The sequence below is a fragment of the Linderina pennispora genome, assembly GCF_002104995.1.
Source record: "Linderina pennispora strain ATCC 12442 chromosome Unknown DL89scaffold_2, whole genome shotgun sequence".
NCBI classification, from domain to species: Eukaryota; Fungi; Kickxellomycota; class Kickxellomycetes; order Kickxellales; family Kickxellaceae; genus Linderina; species Linderina pennispora.
In genome coordinates, this window is record NW_024468250.1 from 259,817 (window position 1) to 277,137 (window position 17,321).

Here is a 17,321-nt window from a genome sequence, read left to right on the forward strand (position 1 = left end):
CTATTTGGACCTCAATTCTCAATTTTATGCTTCGCCTCCTACTGCGTGCATTGATACTAGAGTTTTCTGACAGCATCCATTCTGTGGATACAAGGTTCATGTCGAACAGTTCACAAGCTCAGACTGATCACTCAGCTTAGGGATCAGGGCTAACCCAATATATAGGGTTCTGATATCACAAAGTTTGTCAGGATGATCCTTGGTTCAGGGGGGGGCATCTTTCTCAATACCCTCTCTCTACTATTTCGACAATCTGCAGTGGCTATATATGCAGCATCACACTATGTATCTGAAATATGCTGGGATACCAGTTTTTGGTAGAGCATCTATATAGTTTCCAAGGCTATTGAAGTTCAAAATCATCTTCTTGTCATGGGATCTGGATAGAGGAGGATAGTGGCCGCAGTAGTGAGGGGCTACCTTGAGATATCCGCATCGTCAGTCAAGCGGGACACCCTTTTGAACACATCTCTTCAGGAGCTATAACTATACAGAAAGGATTCGGACAACATAGCTAGATATTCAAGGCACATTCAGCAGCTCATAACCCGATGCCCATCCTTGCTGAAGGTGTGTGTCTCGGAGGAGATGCTCGACGATGTCCAACATCATGTTGTATCGAATAAGCTAGATACCGAGGTGTACTCAAGGCAGCCAAGTCTGGGATCATCAATAAACAAAACCAAACAAGGTCGGCGATCCAAGGTGGTATAAGGATTTTTCAGCGACAGTGCCGCACACATCGTATAATTAGCAGGTATATGAAGTACCTTTGTGTACGCACTATTCCTGAAAGGACTATCTGTAGCAATTGCTTCCTCATATACACCCTATTTCACCGTGCCCATTGCTATGAGCTGCGAGTGCACGGAATGGTATAGCTGTATTGTGCCTGATGGCAGTACATGAGAGTCCAGGCATGCTTGTGGGAACAGCTGGCACTATATCTTCTTTGCGGCATCATGCGCTCTATGCTGATTGTCACCCTGAACAACAATGAAAGCATGCCTGAATGCAAGCCACCCGCACATGAATACAGCTGCCCCGGTGACACGCATGTTGGTGGGAAAGGGGGTTGTGTGCGCTGTCACGCAAGCTGCACTGCCTCCCTGGATATGGCAGTTCGTCTATCATACAAAAGGCTGCCTCAGCGGGCTGACTTCCTCCTGGTGTTCGTAGTTTCAAGTCACTTCTAAATACTCACCCAGTGTACAACCCTTCATAAGATTTTTGTGCGTAGCAATGGTTAGCATACTAGGCAACCTTTTACTCAGTGCTCATGGAGTCAGCGTCAGCTTTGCGATTCCCTGAAAGGCCAGCTAGCTGCAGCAAGAGACATGTGGGTTTCGTTTTCAGACGAAGCCTGCGCTGGCTTGACGACTCAGATAGAGGTTCTTGCTGATTTTGTCAGATATTGCAGCTCGATGAACGCAGGCGTCGCCGTTTCTGCGTTTGGGAACCTTCATGGCCTGTTCTGTTCGAAGGATGACATACACGTTGTTGTCCAAAATCTAGGACTGTCCCAGAGTCAGACGCGTACTGTGCTGAAGGGATATTTTTCAGCCTGGAAGTTGCTCGAACAGGGCCAGCAGCTTCCTGCCATTCCATGTCCTGCGCTATTTGCAGATCCCATGGCAAGTCCTGATTGCGATGTTTGGTGGACAAGGAGGCATGGACCAATTATATGGACGAGGCAGCTTGGCTATTTGACATCTACAACCCGTTGTTAGATGGTCTCGTTGACCGCTTGTCAAACTTCCTGCGGGATCTATCCACGGATCCAGTAATTGGCTGATGTGTACGAGCAGCCCATCGATTTTGCCAAGTGGCTAAGACTCCCTGCAAGTATGCCTGGTTCCGAGATACATGTCGTGCTCAACAGTTGCAGTGCCGTTGGTTGCACTGATCCAGATAATGCATCTGGCTGTCTTGTATAAGACATTGCGCATTAACCCCGGCGAGCTTGTGCGGTTGTTCAAAGGTAAGAATCTGAGTTCGAGTTGTGCTTTAATTACAACAACACCTGGTACACTCTTATTAACTCGTTTTATTTGCTGTAGGAGCAATCGGCCATAGCCAAGGCCTCATAATCGCTGCGCTGTTTGCAACAGCGACAGATGAAGCGTCATTCTATGCCAGCGCAGAGAAGGGATTGGGTATCCTGACGGTTTCTTCAGCAGGGTCGTATATTGATTATCCGCCTAGCATATTGGGCGATAGTGTGCTCGATGACGCCCTTGCTAATGGAGAGCAGCCGTCACCAATGGTCTCAATTCGCGGACTGGCCAAGCCATATGTCGAGCAGCTTATCCACCGGTTTAATCAGTGTAATTCGTCTCCGATCGACCATGTGCATATTGCATTGATCAACAACCGCACCCATGTTGTGGTTGGCGGGGTACTAGAGTCGGTTATCTGCTTTGTCAAGTTCATTCGGGAGGTCTGCAAGTCGCCTAAAGAAGATCAGTCGCACATTCCAGTCTCGCAGCGCAAACCAGTTGCCATGGTCGACTATCTGGCATCCAGCGTTATCTGCCACAGTCCGCTTATGCGCAGCGTTGCCAAATGGGTCTACCCGTATGTCGTTAGTAAGGGGTTCCTGTTAGAGGCATCAGGTATGCAGATACCTGTTAGTGCTGGTCACGATGGGCATGACCTCCGCAACGAGGAAAGCCTGACCAAGGCTCTAGTAGACAGCATGGGCGAGTACACCGTCGACTGGCCAGTTGTAGTAAAGGGCGTCAATGCCACACACATTGTCGACTTCAGCCCGGGAGGGTTCAGCATCTTTGCCCTGCTCACTCGCAGTATACTGGAAGGCAGCGGGACGACTGTTATCTGTGCTGGCTCGCTTACCCGCTCGAAGAGGTCCACCAATTGGTTCCAAGGCGGATTTGTACCAGTCCAATATGGGATCGATTGTCAAAGCACCAAACTTTGCGCTTTCGTTTGGGCCGCGCCTTGTTAGGACAGCCCACGATGCCCAAGTACATATTGACACACCAATGTTCCGTGTACTCGGGCAGCCACCAGGTGATGGTGTCAGCCATGATCACCTACCTGCCGAAAGTACCAAATTTGTCGCTGCGATCAACAGGGCAGGATATCATGCAGAGCTTACTGTGTCGTGCAGGGAGACCGCGCTCCAGCTCCGCGAAAAGGTCAGCGACCTCCTCCAGCGTGTGGAGCCAGGCCAGCTTGTAACCATCTGCCTTAACCACACAATTCAGCGCCACTGGACCGAGTTGTTTCCAGCGATTCTGAGAATGCGCCATGAGGGTATTCCAATTGGTGGCCTGAGCATTTCTGGTGGTATTCCGCCACTCAAGGTGGCTATTGATCTCGTTGCGCGCTTCCATGATGCAGGCATTGCTCATGCAGCACTTAGACCATCGACTATCGCCGATATCCGCACAGTGCTTGCAATTGCCAAATCTAGGAGCGAGTATCCGATCTCGATGCTATGGGCTGGCGGCAGATGTGGCGGCTACCACTCTTGGGAGGATTTCCACCAGCCCATTTTGGAGATGTACGGCCAAATAAGGTCGCAGAAAAACATCGTGCTTATTGCGGCTTCAGGCATCGGCAACTGGGAGAGTGCGCTTCCATACATTTCGGGCGAGTGGAGCCGAGTATTCGGCCGATTCCCGATGCCATTTGATGGTATTGCTCTTGGATCACGCCTTATGGTAGCGAAAGGAGGCAGGTACAGAACGGGGCTGTTAAAGAGCTCATTGTTGCTGTGCCTGGGGTGGCGGACAGTGAATGGGACAGTTCATGTACCTGCACTGCTGGAGGTGTTATCTCGATAGTCTCAGAGAGCGGGACCCCAATGCATGTGCTTGCAACGCGCGCAGCCGTGTTGATCAAAGACCTGCAGACAGGCATATTCTCGTTACCTGTTGATAGCCAGCTGGAGCTGATCAGGGAGAAGCGAGAACATATCATCCAACGCTTGAATTCGGACTATTTGAAGCCTTGGTTTGGCTGTAGAGCCGATAGCCCCATTTCCGAACTCGAGGATATGGCGTATTCGGAGGTTGTCCGTCGCATGGTTGATCTGATGTTTGACCAAGGGCAGTCGCGATGGGTGCATGAATCGTTTCGTAGTCTGGTTGCCAAATTCATTCGCCGCATTGAAGACCGCTTCTCGGGAACTGCACGAGAATGTGTACTTGTCAGCATTGGCGAACTGATAGATCCGCTGGACCTGATAAGCGATATTGAAAGGGCATATCCTGACATGGTGGACCAGCTGCTGACATCGGAGGATATTATTTTCTTTTTGGAGCTCTGCAAACAAGCAGACCCCATGCCTGTGCCGTTTGTTCCAGTGATAGATGGCGACTTGTGCGCATGGATGATGAGAGGAACCGACTGGCAATCCAGAGCACCTTGATTCCGTTATTGGAAACGATCCACAAAAAGTGATTGTGTGCCAAGGTCCCGTGTCTGCTCAGTACTCGACCATTATCAACGAGCCAGTTCAGGTTATCCTTGATGACATTTACCATAGTCTTGTCAGCGCCCTTGTTGATGGACAATATGCTGGAAACGAGTCCATTATCCCTGTTACCGATTATATAGGGGCTGAGGAGACAGAATGTCCTGCTCTGCCATCCGTCAATCAGAGCACTAGTAGCTTGGGATGCACCTACTCCTTGCCCTGCCGATAAAGGGCTACTTCCAGGTCACGATCAGTGGTTAGAGGTTTTGGCTGGCCCCCAAAAGAGCTGGCTAGCGTTGTCTCCTTTCTTCACCGCATATTCTCCAGCGCCAGAACCTAGTTAGCAATGGCGTCAGGCAACTGCTGTGTCCCTCAGTTGGTCAAACTGTGGTAGTATCTGAAAAGGAGGATGTGCCAGATCGGATGACGGTGTTTAGCATTGATGGGCAGCCGGACGTCATTGCCAAAATCGATGAGCGCTGCATAATCAATATCGCGATAAACGGTCCGAGTCCTAGGTAAATCATACCGCCTTGACCTCCTGGTACAGGATATGAGCCCTCAAACATGGCAGCCCCTATCATTGAGATAATGGAGGACCGGGATGAGCGAATTGCTGAAATTATTCCTGAGTACTGGCAGTGATCGGAGGGAGAATGCGCAAAACATTCGTGCCATCAACCCTGCAGATTTATCTGTTGGGTTTGAAGGTGATGCATATATGGTGACGAGCGAGGCTGTTCAGAGCCTGTGTGAAAGTGTCGGAAGCACATCTCACCGTTCTAGGCTTTTCTCTAGACACCAGGTGCCTATTGATCTGCTATACACCATTTTCCAGCCATACGTAGGCCGCAATTGTATTGTCGCATCCCTGGAATATTGGGCCTGCTCGACTACCTTCATCTCAGGAACAGCCTAGAATATATTGAAGGGGAAAGGCATATCCACATAGGTGACGTTATTAATACTGTGGTCAGACCAGTGGCCATTATGAACTCGAGCATGGGCAGTATTGCTAAATTCCGTGCAACGTTCTCCAGACACTCTGTCCCTTTTGCAATCATGGATTGCGAGTATGTTTGCAGAGGCCAGGTGGATCAAACAGCACCTTGCATTTAACAATGTCGATGAGCCGCGATATCATATCGTCATGGAGTCATTGGACGACATAGTTGCGCTTGAAACTAAGGCGTGGTTTGTGTATCGCGAAACTAACGACTGGGAAATCAATCACTTTGGGGTCGCGATTATACTTTGACCTTAAATCACAATACCGCTACACGTCAACGGAGATATATTCTAGTGTCGTAACTTGCGGCCCAGTCTACCTCACCCTCTCAAGTTTCGAGCATGTTCATATTGCTGATATAGACTATGCCACTGGTAACTGCGAAGGAAATCCGGTGATAGCCTATCTTGACCAGCACAGTGCAGGCCCGAAGGCACAGCATCGGTTTGAGAATGGTAGTATTCCGATCATGCCTAAGGGCTTCAAATGGAACCATGGATGTGACAGCGCCTAGTGATAACTGGAAATACTCGCAGGCCTCTGGTGATTACACCGCTATCCATAACAATGCTTACATTGCAAAATACGTTGGACTGCCATCCGTCATTACTCATGGAATGTGGACTGCGGGTTCAACCAGAGCACTGGTAGAACATCCACGTCGCTATGGGTAATACAGAGCGGATGCGTTCATATGCCGTTGATTTTGTCGATGCTGTTATGCCCGGTGATTGCCTCACGACGACTATGCACCATGTGGGAATGGCCAATGGTTTAATGCTAGTCGAAGGTGAAACTTGTAAGCAGACAGGGGCAATAGCATTGCGCTTCTCTGCCAAAATCGAACAGCCCAACACAGCATACGTATTCACTGGTCAGGGTTGCCAGTTTATTGGGATGGGAGCAGAGTTATATAGCTCATCAGCAGCAGCGAAGAGTGTGTGGGATCGCGCAGACAAACACATGTTCGATAAATATGGTGTGTCTCTTCTCACGATTGTTCGGAGTAATCCCAAAGCCTATCGGGTGAAATTTGACGGGAAGTTAGGTGCCAAGATACGAGCAAACTATTTGTCGCTTGTTAGACACGATGGCGGATATGCAGCATGTCTATTCCCTGGAATAAGCGAAGCGTCGGCTAGCTATACCCACCGGTGCGCAAATGGCTTGCTGAACGCGGCACTCTTTACGCAGCCCATACAGACAGTAATGTCTATCGCACAGGTAGCAGATATGCGTGACAAGGGGCTGATTCAAAAAGGCGCAGCTTTTGCAGGCCATTCATTAGGGGAGTTTGGGTCTCTAGCTGCAATCGCCGAAATCGTGTCTATCGAAGATGCAGTGGATATCGCACTTTATCGTGGGCTTTTGTTACATTCGTCGGTGGCACGAGATAGCAATGGGCTCTCAGAGTACGCAATGGTGTCGGTTAATCCGAAATGCGTTGGAGATATGTTTGACGAGTCTGTCTTGCTAAGAATCGTAGATGCAATTTAGTAAGCAGAGTCCAGCAGCTGCTTGAGGTCATCAACTATAACGTTCGCATGAGCCAGTATGTGGTTACTGGGCACGTTTCGTCTCTAAAGATCATGGGTTTCGTCCTGGACAAAATATCACATATTAGGGGAGATTCCAGACAGCAGGTATATCCACGCGCTGATAGCTTGTGCCGATGGTCGAATTGAGGAATCACCAACTCTCAAAAATGGTACTGCCACCACAGTTGTTCCTGGTGTTGATGTTCCATCTCACTCGTCCCAACTCTTGGCAAGCTGTTTCTAGCTTCCGCCAATCACTTGCCAGTAAGATATCCAAATCCTCTATCAGCTACGACAGGCTACACAAAAGATACATCCCCAATTTGACTGGCTTGCCTTTCGAGCTCTCCAAGGGGATATTTGGAGACTGTTTACAATATGTGCAAGTCGCCAGAAGTTGCGCGAATGCTGGAATCATGGGAAAACTATAGTTCAGAGAAAGTCCAGATGCAAGACAGCTATGCACGCACACTGGTTATCGAATTGCTAGCATACCAGATTGCATCACCAGTGCAGTGGGTTGGTACTCAAGCAACCTTATTCCATTTATGTGGGGTCAAGCGGCTGATTGAGATAGGACCAGGCCCAACGTTATCTAGAATGGCTGATCCAGACGCTTGCAGCTGGGGCGGTCAAGACCCACAATGTTACGGTACTGCATGTCCTCACCAATCCAGATGCCGTGTACTATAAAGTCCGCGATACAGCGAAGGGGAATTTTGATAAAGGATATCTCTACAACACCTAATCCTCTGGGCCAAACAGTTGCCTTCAATCAAAACTGGTTTGCTTAAAGGCCTCTGAATCTGTCGGATTAGCTCAGCAAAATCCGACTGCCGAATATCCCGTACAAATGGTCGACGTGGTGCGTGCAGTAGTAGCACAAAAGGACTGGCAAGTTGTTGCTTGAGATTCCAAAAACAAAGTCCATCAAAGAGCTTGTTGCTGGAAAGTCTACAGTTCAAAACGAAATTGCAGCCAGGTCTCCAGAAGGAGCTTGGAAAGCCCATTCCCGATAATGGCGAGGATATTCCACTTCATGTCCTTGCAAAGAAGCTAGGGACATATAGTGGGAGCTTGGGTCGATACACAATGGCAATGTTTTCACGACTTGTTAGTACGAAGTTCCCAGGGAGCATTTCCCAGTCTGCTGTTCGGCATCATCTGAAGTCAGCGTATGGGCTAGGCACACTTCGCCAAAATGGAGTGAATTCTTTTGGCCATTACGACAGAGCCAGCAGAAACGCCTTCCTGACGATGAGGCAGCATATAAGTGGCTCGACAGTGTTGCGCAAGTGTACGCACAAGTGGAGGGGATTACATTCAATACCACAAACCCCAATAGTGCTGCAGGCGCTAATGGTTCACCAGTTAGCAATGCCGCTGTTATTGAGAAGGTAGAGAGCAACCAGCGTGAGTTGGCTCTTCAGCAGATCCGGTTGCTGACTAAATATGCCTGGAATTGATTTCAGCAGCAAGGAGTCCGATCGTTGGAGCATTCTGAGACTAGGGTTAATGAGCTGGAGACACAACTGGGCCAGATCAGAGATGAGCTTGGTGATAGCCTTGTCGATGGTAGCAGTGGAAAATTCAACAAGCTGAAGGCTCGGCGCTATAGTTCATATTGGAACTGGGCCCGGCAGGATGCACTTGAGTGGATTTACAGTACTATCGTTGGTGGTGAATCGACAGGCGACACACTAGTTAATTCACAGAGGTCTGCACATGCTGAAGAATCGTACCACACCCTGGGCTACTCAACATGCTCAAAGCAGTTATCATGACGATTGCAAAAATGCGATGATGGGGAGTCGCAGCGTGCATTCAATCTAGTGGAGCAAGTATACAAGCAATGCGAGATATCACTAAAGTCGCCGCCTGTGTACCGCGCGCTTTTTAGGTCACTGCGTCCTAGAACAACTGTCACTCACAAAGGAGAAATAGTCTACACAGAAACACCGCGGGAGGATGAGCCATGTGTTTCAAAGTATATTGAGAACATGCACAGCCCAGCCAATGCACGGGTCACCACGCTTATACATTTATGAGCATTCAGACGACTGGACACGAAACTTCAGTAAAGACAACACCGGCGTGTTTTTCAATTCGCTCATGAACATTTCAGAGTGCGGCATTTCCTTTGAGGGAAGGACAGCACTTATTACAGGCTGTGGCCAGGGGTCTATTGGTTCTGGAGTCCTTGAAGCGCTGCTTTCTGGGGGAGCCAAAGTAATCGCTACAACGTCTAATTATTGCCGGCGTACAACTCGGTATTTTGAGGATATTTACCGCAGGTTTGGTGCTCGAGGATCAGAGCTTGTGCTGGTCCCATTTAACCAAGGGTCATCATTAGACGTCAAAGCTTTGGTCGATTACATTTACAATAAGGATGAGCTTGGATGGGACCTTGATTACATCGTTCCTTTTGCGGGATCTGCTGAGCGGGGGCGTGATCTAGCCAATATCGACTCTCACAGTGAGCTGGCAATGCGAGTCTCCCTGACAAACCTGTTCAGGTTATTGGGTGAGGTATTGTGTGCAAAAGCGAAGCGCAACCTCCAGCTATCACCAACCTTGGTCGTACTGCCACACTCTTCTAACTATGGGGTGGTAGGAAATGATGGGCTTTACAGCATTGCAAAAATTGGTCTCCAGACGCTGTACCGGCGTTGGTATGCCGAAGATTGGGGAAAATATCTGCTACTCACAGGAGCAGATATTGGCTGGGTTAGAAATACAAACATGACATCCGATGGAGCAATCATATACGAAGACATAGAGCGGGTCTGCCGGACATTTTCACGTGAGGAGATGTCACTCAACCTCATTGCACTTCTAAGCACTCCCATGGCTAGGTTGGCAGCAGAAGCACCAGTGTTTGGTAATTTCAACGGTGGGACGGCAAGCACCATGGACGCACAAGCACAGATGATGCTGGCAAGAAACAGGATTGATGCTGAATCTTCGCTTAAAAAGGCGATTCTTTCCAAACTTGTTCTTGATGGTAACGTCGAAGGTGCAGGGAATTCAGGAAGTTTCTTTTCTCGTGACCAGACAGTACCACTCGCGAACCACCGGTATGAATACCCACCGGTAAAGCCATACGAGCAACTGGGCCACTTGCGCTATTTGCAAGGTATGGTTAATCTCGATAAAGTAGTCATTGTTTCCGGATTTGGCGAGGTTGGCCCATTTGGGAATTCGGCGCTACGATGGGAGATGGAAGCATATGGCGAATTCTCGCTGGAAGGATGCATTGAGCTGGCCTGGATAATGGGCCTCATCAAGCACTTTTCTGCGCATCATCCGCTCCTCGGAAAACACTATATTGGGTGGGTTGATGCTAGGACAATGGAGCCAGTACGTGATATTGACATAAAGGCACAGTATGAGCAGTATATACTGGACCATTGTGGTATCCGTGTGGTTGAACCAGAGCTGCATGATGGGTATGATCCAAACAAAAAGTCAATGATGCGCGAGCTACAAATAGCTCATGATTTGGAGCCGTTTGAGACAACAGCAGAAGAAGCTGCCAATTTCAAGCTGGGCAGTGGTGACAAGGTCGATGTGTGGGAGAATTCGGACGGTTCATGGTCGGTAATGCTCCGCAAGGGTACCGTGTTGCTCATTCCCTAAGGCATTAAGATTCGACAGATATGTTGCTGCACAGTTGCCTACTGGCTGGGATCCAACACGGTTTGGGATTCCTGAGGCTATGCTTGAGCATATCGATCCAGTTACCAGTTACGCACTAGTAGCAACTATGGAATCACTGATTCGCTCAGGTATCGCCGACCCATATGAGATTTACCAATATCTCCATGTCTCAGGAGATCGGCTACAGTATTGGGTCATCATTAGGCGGTGGCAAATCTATTCAGAACATTTTCCGTGGCCGTTGGATGGACAAAGGCACACATGTTGAGACTGGTGTTGAGGCAACAACCAACTGTATTTCCGCATGGATAAACATGATGCTTTTGTCGGCAGCCGGATCGTTGAAGCCACCTGTTGGAGCCTGTGCGACTGTTGCAATGTCGCTAGATATAGGGATTGAAACGATCCAAAGCGGCAAAAGCCAAAATCATGATTGTTGGCGCATCAGATTCATTTGCCGAGGATTCAGCTTATGAATTTGGTCAGCTTGGCGCAACAGCTAGTGCTGAAAGCGATGCTAGGTGCGGCCGCGAGCCTACTGAAATGTCACGTCCGTGCACAGCGACTAGGGGCGGATTCATAGAAGGTTATGGTTCAGGGATTGCAGTCTTGATGTCAGCTTCGGTCGCACTAGAGATGGGTGCACCAGTGTATGGCATACTAGCGTTATCTTCAATGGCAACAGACAAGGCTGGTCGTAATTTGACCGCTCCTGGCCAAGGACTAATGACGGTTGCGCGTGAACAGCATTCAGAACTTCCACCAGTACTTGATTTTGGCTACCGGCGTCGCATGCTTAGTCGACAGCTCAGCTCCATCAATGAGTGGAGGATGGAGGAAATTGAGCGGGTTAGGTGTGCCAATTCTAGCAAGGAGAATAAGTCACAAGGGGATATCGATGTAGCAAATAAGGCTCATCGAGTTGGATACTCTTCACCAGCAACGCGAGGCTCTCAATGCTTGTGGTAATGACTTTTGGAAGGGTAACCCGCATGTATCACCATTGCGTGGCGCCTTGGCTACCTGGGGGTTGGATATCGATTCCATATCAGTCGCTACTTTCCATGGGACATCGACACAGCTGAATGACCGAAACGAGTCCGACGTTGTCAACAAGCAAATGCGGTATCTGGGTCGCACCCCTGGGCTACCAATACACGTTGTGTGTCAGAAATGGTTGACAGGGCACTCGAAGGGCGTGGCAGCAAGCTGGATGCTAAATGGGTTGTTGAAGTCAATGACCACTGGCATTATTCCAGGCAACGCAAATGCCGATGACATCGACTCTGAATTCGAAAAATTCGAATACCTGGTCTATCCAAACCGCTCAATACGTGTTCCTCACGTAAAAGCTGGGCTGCTAACATCGTTTGGGTTTGGTCAAGTTGGAGGGGAGATAGTGGTCATTCACCCAGATTACCTGTTTGCCACCCAGACAAAGGAGGATTTGGAGATGTACAAGGGAAAGGTAGAGCGAAGGCAGAAAAATCCATATCGCTATCTGCATGACACGTTCGTGGAAAATCACACATTCATTCAGCCTAAAGAAACGCCGCCATTCACCCCTGAGCAAGAGCTTGGCGTATATCTAGATCCTCTTGCGCGCACACGGTATGACCGAGCTACGGGCAAATATTGTTTTTAAAATGACTGTAGAACTCGTTGAGTAGCTTTAATACACTTCATTTTTAGCGTAAAAATTGGTCTAACTCATGTCAAGCCATCTCCTAAGTAAAATATCTGTGAAACGATGTGAGAACGAGACAAGTTTATACCCTCAGCAAAAATGTTACTGCAATGAAGTGAGGTTTCTCTAATAACATCCAATGTTGGGTTGGTGAACTTGCACAAGACTAGGAAGACTTATCCGTCACTGAGATAGCTTGAGGGATTTACATGGTAATAGCCATGGAAACTATAAGCCAAAAAGTCTAGAGCACAAATAGACGTCAACAATATACCCACTCCAGACTAGTACTGAATATGAGTATTCTGGGAAGACCTCCGACCGTGAGTAGTGTGAAGGCGATAGGGAAATGTCAAAACATCAGTGTTTCGCCAACCATTGCCAAGACCACCTAGTGATATTCACACAGTATAATCGAGGTTTAGTTTGCCAAAGAGGAGGACATTATGATATAGCATACAAATGCCTACATTTGAAGGCTGGAGTGGTCAATTCTCAACAAGATGATGCCTTGCTCAAATATAGATAAGGGTACAATACCTGCTCCTCCCAGCAAACTCATTCTTCGAATCAGGCACCAAGGTTCCTCTAGTGTCGACGAGTGGAGCCTGGATAAAACCAGTAAATGCCTTTTATAGAAATGGTTTCCCTCATCTGCCACCGAAAAAACCATCCAAATTTTGCGTATAGAATCTAGACAGACTGTTTGGATGCACCATTATGCCATTGTGCCATTGTGCCTTCAACCAGCCCTGCCACTTGTGTTTTTGCCGGGCTGGTTCCACAGTGGCGTTAGGGGACGCTTCTGGTTGGTGTGGGGGAATATATTCGAAGCTCGAGGCTTGTCACAGTCGGAGGCGTCTGTAATGGGGGGTTGAGAACGCCACGGCAATACTTCCATTGCCGGCTATTTACGGTTATTACTGGCAGTTGTGGATCAAAGCAAGCTATTGCATTTTAGGACCCACAGAAACCAAAAATGTGGACTCATGCAAGCGACTTCTGAAATGATGATCGATGAGCATATGCAGATCTGTATATGGGTTTAATAGCGTAGAATAGCATGTGATGTTGGATGAAACCTACCGACACAGACTGCTTAAAATATGTTTTTTTTTTTAAATTTCTGTCACAGGCTGCGCTTACAATCACCAGCGCTTGACCCAAGCCTTGCGTTTACCAATGTGGCGCCACATGGCGATATGAGCTCCCATCAGGACCTCAGCACTGGAAACCACCTTTGGGGAAAATTAACCACCAAAAACGCATGCAAGTGCCTCCCTGGCAAATATGTGGCGGCATCGTAGCCACAAAATATACAACAATATATCCGCCAGTGATAGTATATTTAGCCATCTAATGATATATTGCAGAGTTTTGCCAACAAGCTAACTTGCCTGGCCTACCTGCTGTTTTTTGTGTGTGCAAAAGATGATGTGGACTGAGACCCCCATATAAATGGTTCCCACCTAGAATCATGGCTTGATACAGCCACTGGATTCCACAATGAAATATGGGCTGCTGTGTTTTGGACTTTGAGCATGGTAAAGTGTCGATTCGTTCCAGCGAGCATGCTTAAGCCCAAAAAGATATCTAATAGTTCCAGGTATAAAATGACATTGGAAGCCCAAAAATTCGAACTCCTTCGCACACTAATTCACTAGCATCAAAGCAATTTGCATTTTACCAATGGAGTATTTTGTCAATAACGTCACCTCAAAGAAGTATTCCGGGAGAAAGTTTGAAATGCAATGTTCTCTCATGAACATCCGGACGATATACTTCTATGCCAATTCTACTGGCTCTGAAAGTTTCATAGCCTAGCGACAAGCTCGAGCAAGCGTTCTACAAGACCCTCGCTCTCTTTCCATGGCTGGCTGGCTATCTTGAGCCGACGACCGATGGTGGCTTCGAGATAGTTGTGGACAAGGGCAGCTTGAACATGCCCGTCTACCGCGAGTCGCACTCCGATGTGCATTTCAAAGGATGTTCAGTCCTACTGGATTCAACCGTACGACATGGCCTAAGGATCTGGTTCCTGTTAGCGAACTCGCGTATCCGGACAAGGCTACGGGGATTATCAAACTTGTCCAACGTCCACATCATGCGTCTGAAGGACAACAGCGGGGTGATATTTTCCATACAACCTAAACCATGGGGTGTCTGATGGCATCAGCTGTGTAATGTTCTTTAATCGCTGGGCGGAAGAGATGCGTGCGCTGATAGACGGTGTGCCTGCCAAGGAAACCAACTTCTACTTTGGCCATGACATGCTCTTAAAGTACCTACCTGACGAGCGTGCTCCACTCGGCGAGACAGCCCGTGCCGTATATTCAGTGAAGGTCTCGGATGGCCGATTTCATAATGTGGCTCTCGCCTAATGCACGTGCCAAGCTGCTGAGTAACACAGTTGGCAAGGAACCGACACGCGGGCATGTGTTCCGGATCACACGCGCCAAAGCTCGACGAGCTCCGTAAGCCAGGCACTCGAGCATCTGCAACCAGGGTCTCGTCTATCCATGAACGACATCCTTACTGCTGCTATTGGCGGTGTCCATAAACAGGCCGAGGCAGAAGTGGCAATGAAGGGCCGGGGGTGGCTGTCTAAACTGACTGGCTCGGCAAAGGGTATCGCGGGCGAGCACTGCTTGATCTTCCCCTGCGACCTTACGTGGTCGTCTTGGGATGACAGAGTTGAACTACACTGGGAATCCGCTGGATCAGCGAGTTTGTTGTGAGCCCGATGAGCCAGGCGCATTTGCCCATTACCTCTAAGGCAGTTGCAACAGCTGCCAGCCAGGTTCCGTTCTCTGATGTCCGGTTTCACTCCGGAATATATCGGGCAGATCATTGACATGGTTCGCTCGGACGACGTATACATCTCCAATTACCTTGCTGTGTGCTTGAACTACAAGGTTGTATCAACGGTGAGCTACCTGTTGGGTATTGGATTTTATCAGGCTGATTTCGGTTACGGCGTATCCAAGTTTACGACAGTGCATCCAGAATTCAATATGAGAACGTTCATGATCATGCCCTCGCCACCGCCAAGCACAGATATCCTCGTTAATGTTTGCGTTTCACCATCGGTTATGAACACCATCTTGAAGAACAAGTTCTGGATGAACCTTGCCGAAGTAGTTTATTAGTTAACAGTCGAATATTGATGTCTTCAAACAAATACTATGTCTGGCATGAAATATAATCGTCGTTCGCTAGTAGGACCCCGAAGTTGGGTACTGGCCGCATATAGTCACTGTTCCGTAGTCATCTTTTGCCGAAATACCGAATTCCTGTTGGCAACAGGTAAAGCCTTGTTAATGTCAGACTGGGCAGCTATAAATCTCTTCTCCCTGCTTCCTTGCTTCGTTTCCAAGCTGACTCGCACCTTCCAACATTCTCTACCTTTGAATTCCTTTTGCCTGCAAACATTTCCATAATCCTGCAATGCGTAGACTATATTCCTGGAGATACCAGTCTGACAGCGACAGTGGTCGCGTGAGCATCTTCAGCAGCAGTTTTCGCCCTCATATCCGCACGCCTACGATCAGCTATCTCAAGCTCCTGTTAGTCTTTTCAGTCATGATCTGGGTACCACTGTGTCTATTCTACGGCTGTATATACAAACGCAGTACATTGGCGCACAATGTGTCGGTGCAGATAGTCGATCTCGATGGCAGTCCGGTTGGTGCTAATATAGCACAAATGGTCATGGATATCCCTGAAACAGATTCTCTCTCGACATGGGTTCGCATGGGCGGTTTTGACTCTCCTGAAAGCGTCGAGACATGGGTGCGGAAGAACGGCAAGCCTATATAATTGGCTCATCCTACGACCCCTCACAGGCGCTGACTGTTATCGAGTCGAGTGGTCGACACCCGATTAGCGAGATGTTGTTCATCAAAGCAGGGCTGACCGAGGCAGTATCTGTAGTTTCAAGCCAGTACTCGCTCCAACTTGTGAAGGGATTCCAGTCGCAGCAGATGGGGCTCGGTGGATCAGATACGGCACAAACAAACGCAGCAGCGCTACTGCAGCCCATTGGATACACAACAGTCGAGGTATCGCCAGACAACTACAGCAACGCGCCGTTCGCCTTCATGTTCGGCTGCTTCTTGCATGTTGCTTTGCTCATTGGCAGTCATGATTATGTGGAAGCTCACAACATTCCCATTCTTCACCAATGTCAGATTCAGAGATCTGGCCATTATGTGGCCAGCTCTCATCGTCAGCATGTCACTCATCCTGTCGTTCTATTTGTCGCTGGCATTCCTTGGCGTACCGTGGTCCGGACTACAGTGAAAATGCCCTAAACGTACACTGCAGCCTCGTTCTTCAAGATATGGTTCATTGCGGCAGCAGTCAACTCGGCAAATGCACTGTGGCTGTTCAACTGGTTCCTGAACATTCCAGCCTCTCTTTATCGCTTGTCCATCCGTCCCTACTGTTATCTGCACTGTTGTCGCATGTGCGACAGCCCCTGAACTTGCACCTAGCTTTTACAAGATCTTCTACGCGATGCCGTCCTACAACGGCTACCGAATCTTTCAGTACGTAGTCACTGGTGCTTATCCGCACAACGGTAAGCACACCGGAATTCTTATTGCAGAGATTGTGGCGATGATACTGCTCATGACTGCCGGTGTCTGGTTCCGCCAGCTCTTTGTCCTGCGTGGCATCGCCGACTCGCATGGTTGGTTCCGCGGGGAGACTTATTTCCACTCGGAGATTCCGTAGTACAAGGACGTTGCTGTGCAGCAGTATGGTGATTCGGAGAGCACACTTCAGACACATAGCACAGAGACAAGGTCAATCGAGATCAGCGATGTGCAGAGCAACAGTGTCGGCTTGCGGGAGGGAAACCTTGCCTGTTGAATACATTTTAGTGTACACAAACACAATGTGCGACTCCTGGAATTCTGAATGGGCGGTTTGGATGTGTAGCTCGGCTCAAGCTGCATGAACCACGCAGTTTGACTG

The 17,321-nt window shown here is 48.6% G+C and overlaps 3 protein-coding genes across 3 annotated transcripts; all 3 read left to right on the forward strand.

Moving 5' to 3' along the window:
* Nucleotides 1-1,197: 1,197 nt before the first annotated feature.
* On the forward strand, nt 1,198-12,561 carry DL89DRAFT_264942 (uncharacterized protein). Its single transcript, XM_040886440.1, is given in 43 exon segments — nt 1,198-1,290; nt 1,320-1,638; nt 1,847-1,981; nt 2,061-2,840; nt 2,869-3,689; nt 3,713-4,333; nt 4,392-4,638; nt 4,679-4,710; nt 4,742-4,952; nt 4,998-5,079; nt 5,099-5,304; nt 5,379-5,539; nt 5,580-5,602; nt 5,637-5,900; nt 5,935-6,116; nt 6,136-6,255; nt 6,277-6,320; nt 6,345-6,680; nt 6,702-6,938; nt 6,968-7,049; nt 7,081-7,210; nt 7,239-7,363; nt 7,392-7,549; nt 7,608-7,688; nt 7,723-7,758; nt 7,791-7,859; nt 7,894-7,953; nt 7,973-8,200; nt 8,227-8,407; nt 8,474-8,697; nt 8,806-9,018; nt 9,044-9,120; nt 9,145-9,361; nt 9,383-9,412; nt 9,437-9,523; nt 9,545-10,130; nt 10,152-10,330; nt 10,352-10,354; nt 10,376-10,615; nt 10,635-10,820; nt 10,879-11,017; nt 11,067-11,554; nt 11,577-12,561. The coding sequence occupies 43 exon segments, from the start codon at nt 1,243-1,245 to the stop codon at nt 12,297-12,299; spliced, it is 9,411 nt and encodes a 3,136-aa protein (XP_040746074.1). The 5' UTR covers nt 1,198-1,242; the 3' UTR covers nt 12,300-12,561.
* A 2,370-nt stretch (nt 12,562-14,931) lies between these two features.
* DL89DRAFT_281457 (uncharacterized protein) lies at nt 14,932-15,490 on the forward strand (the record flags this gene model as incomplete). The annotated part of the gene is made up of 1 exon (XM_040889646.1): nt 14,932-15,490. The coding sequence occupies exon 1, from the start codon at nt 15,155-15,157 to the stop codon at nt 15,488-15,490; it is 336 nt and encodes a 111-aa protein (XP_040746075.1). The 5' UTR covers nt 14,932-15,154.
* Nucleotides 15,491-15,850: 360 nt separating this feature from the next.
* On the forward strand, nt 15,851-17,158 carry DL89DRAFT_264943 (uncharacterized protein). Its single transcript, XM_040886441.1, has 4 exons — nt 15,851-16,133; nt 16,187-16,462; nt 16,500-16,619; nt 16,755-17,158. The coding sequence occupies exons 1-4, from the start codon at nt 15,924-15,926 to the stop codon at nt 17,076-17,078; spliced, it is 930 nt and encodes a 309-aa protein (XP_040746076.1). The 5' UTR covers nt 15,851-15,923; the 3' UTR covers nt 17,079-17,158.
* The last annotated feature ends 163 nt before the right edge of the window (nt 17,159-17,321 follow it).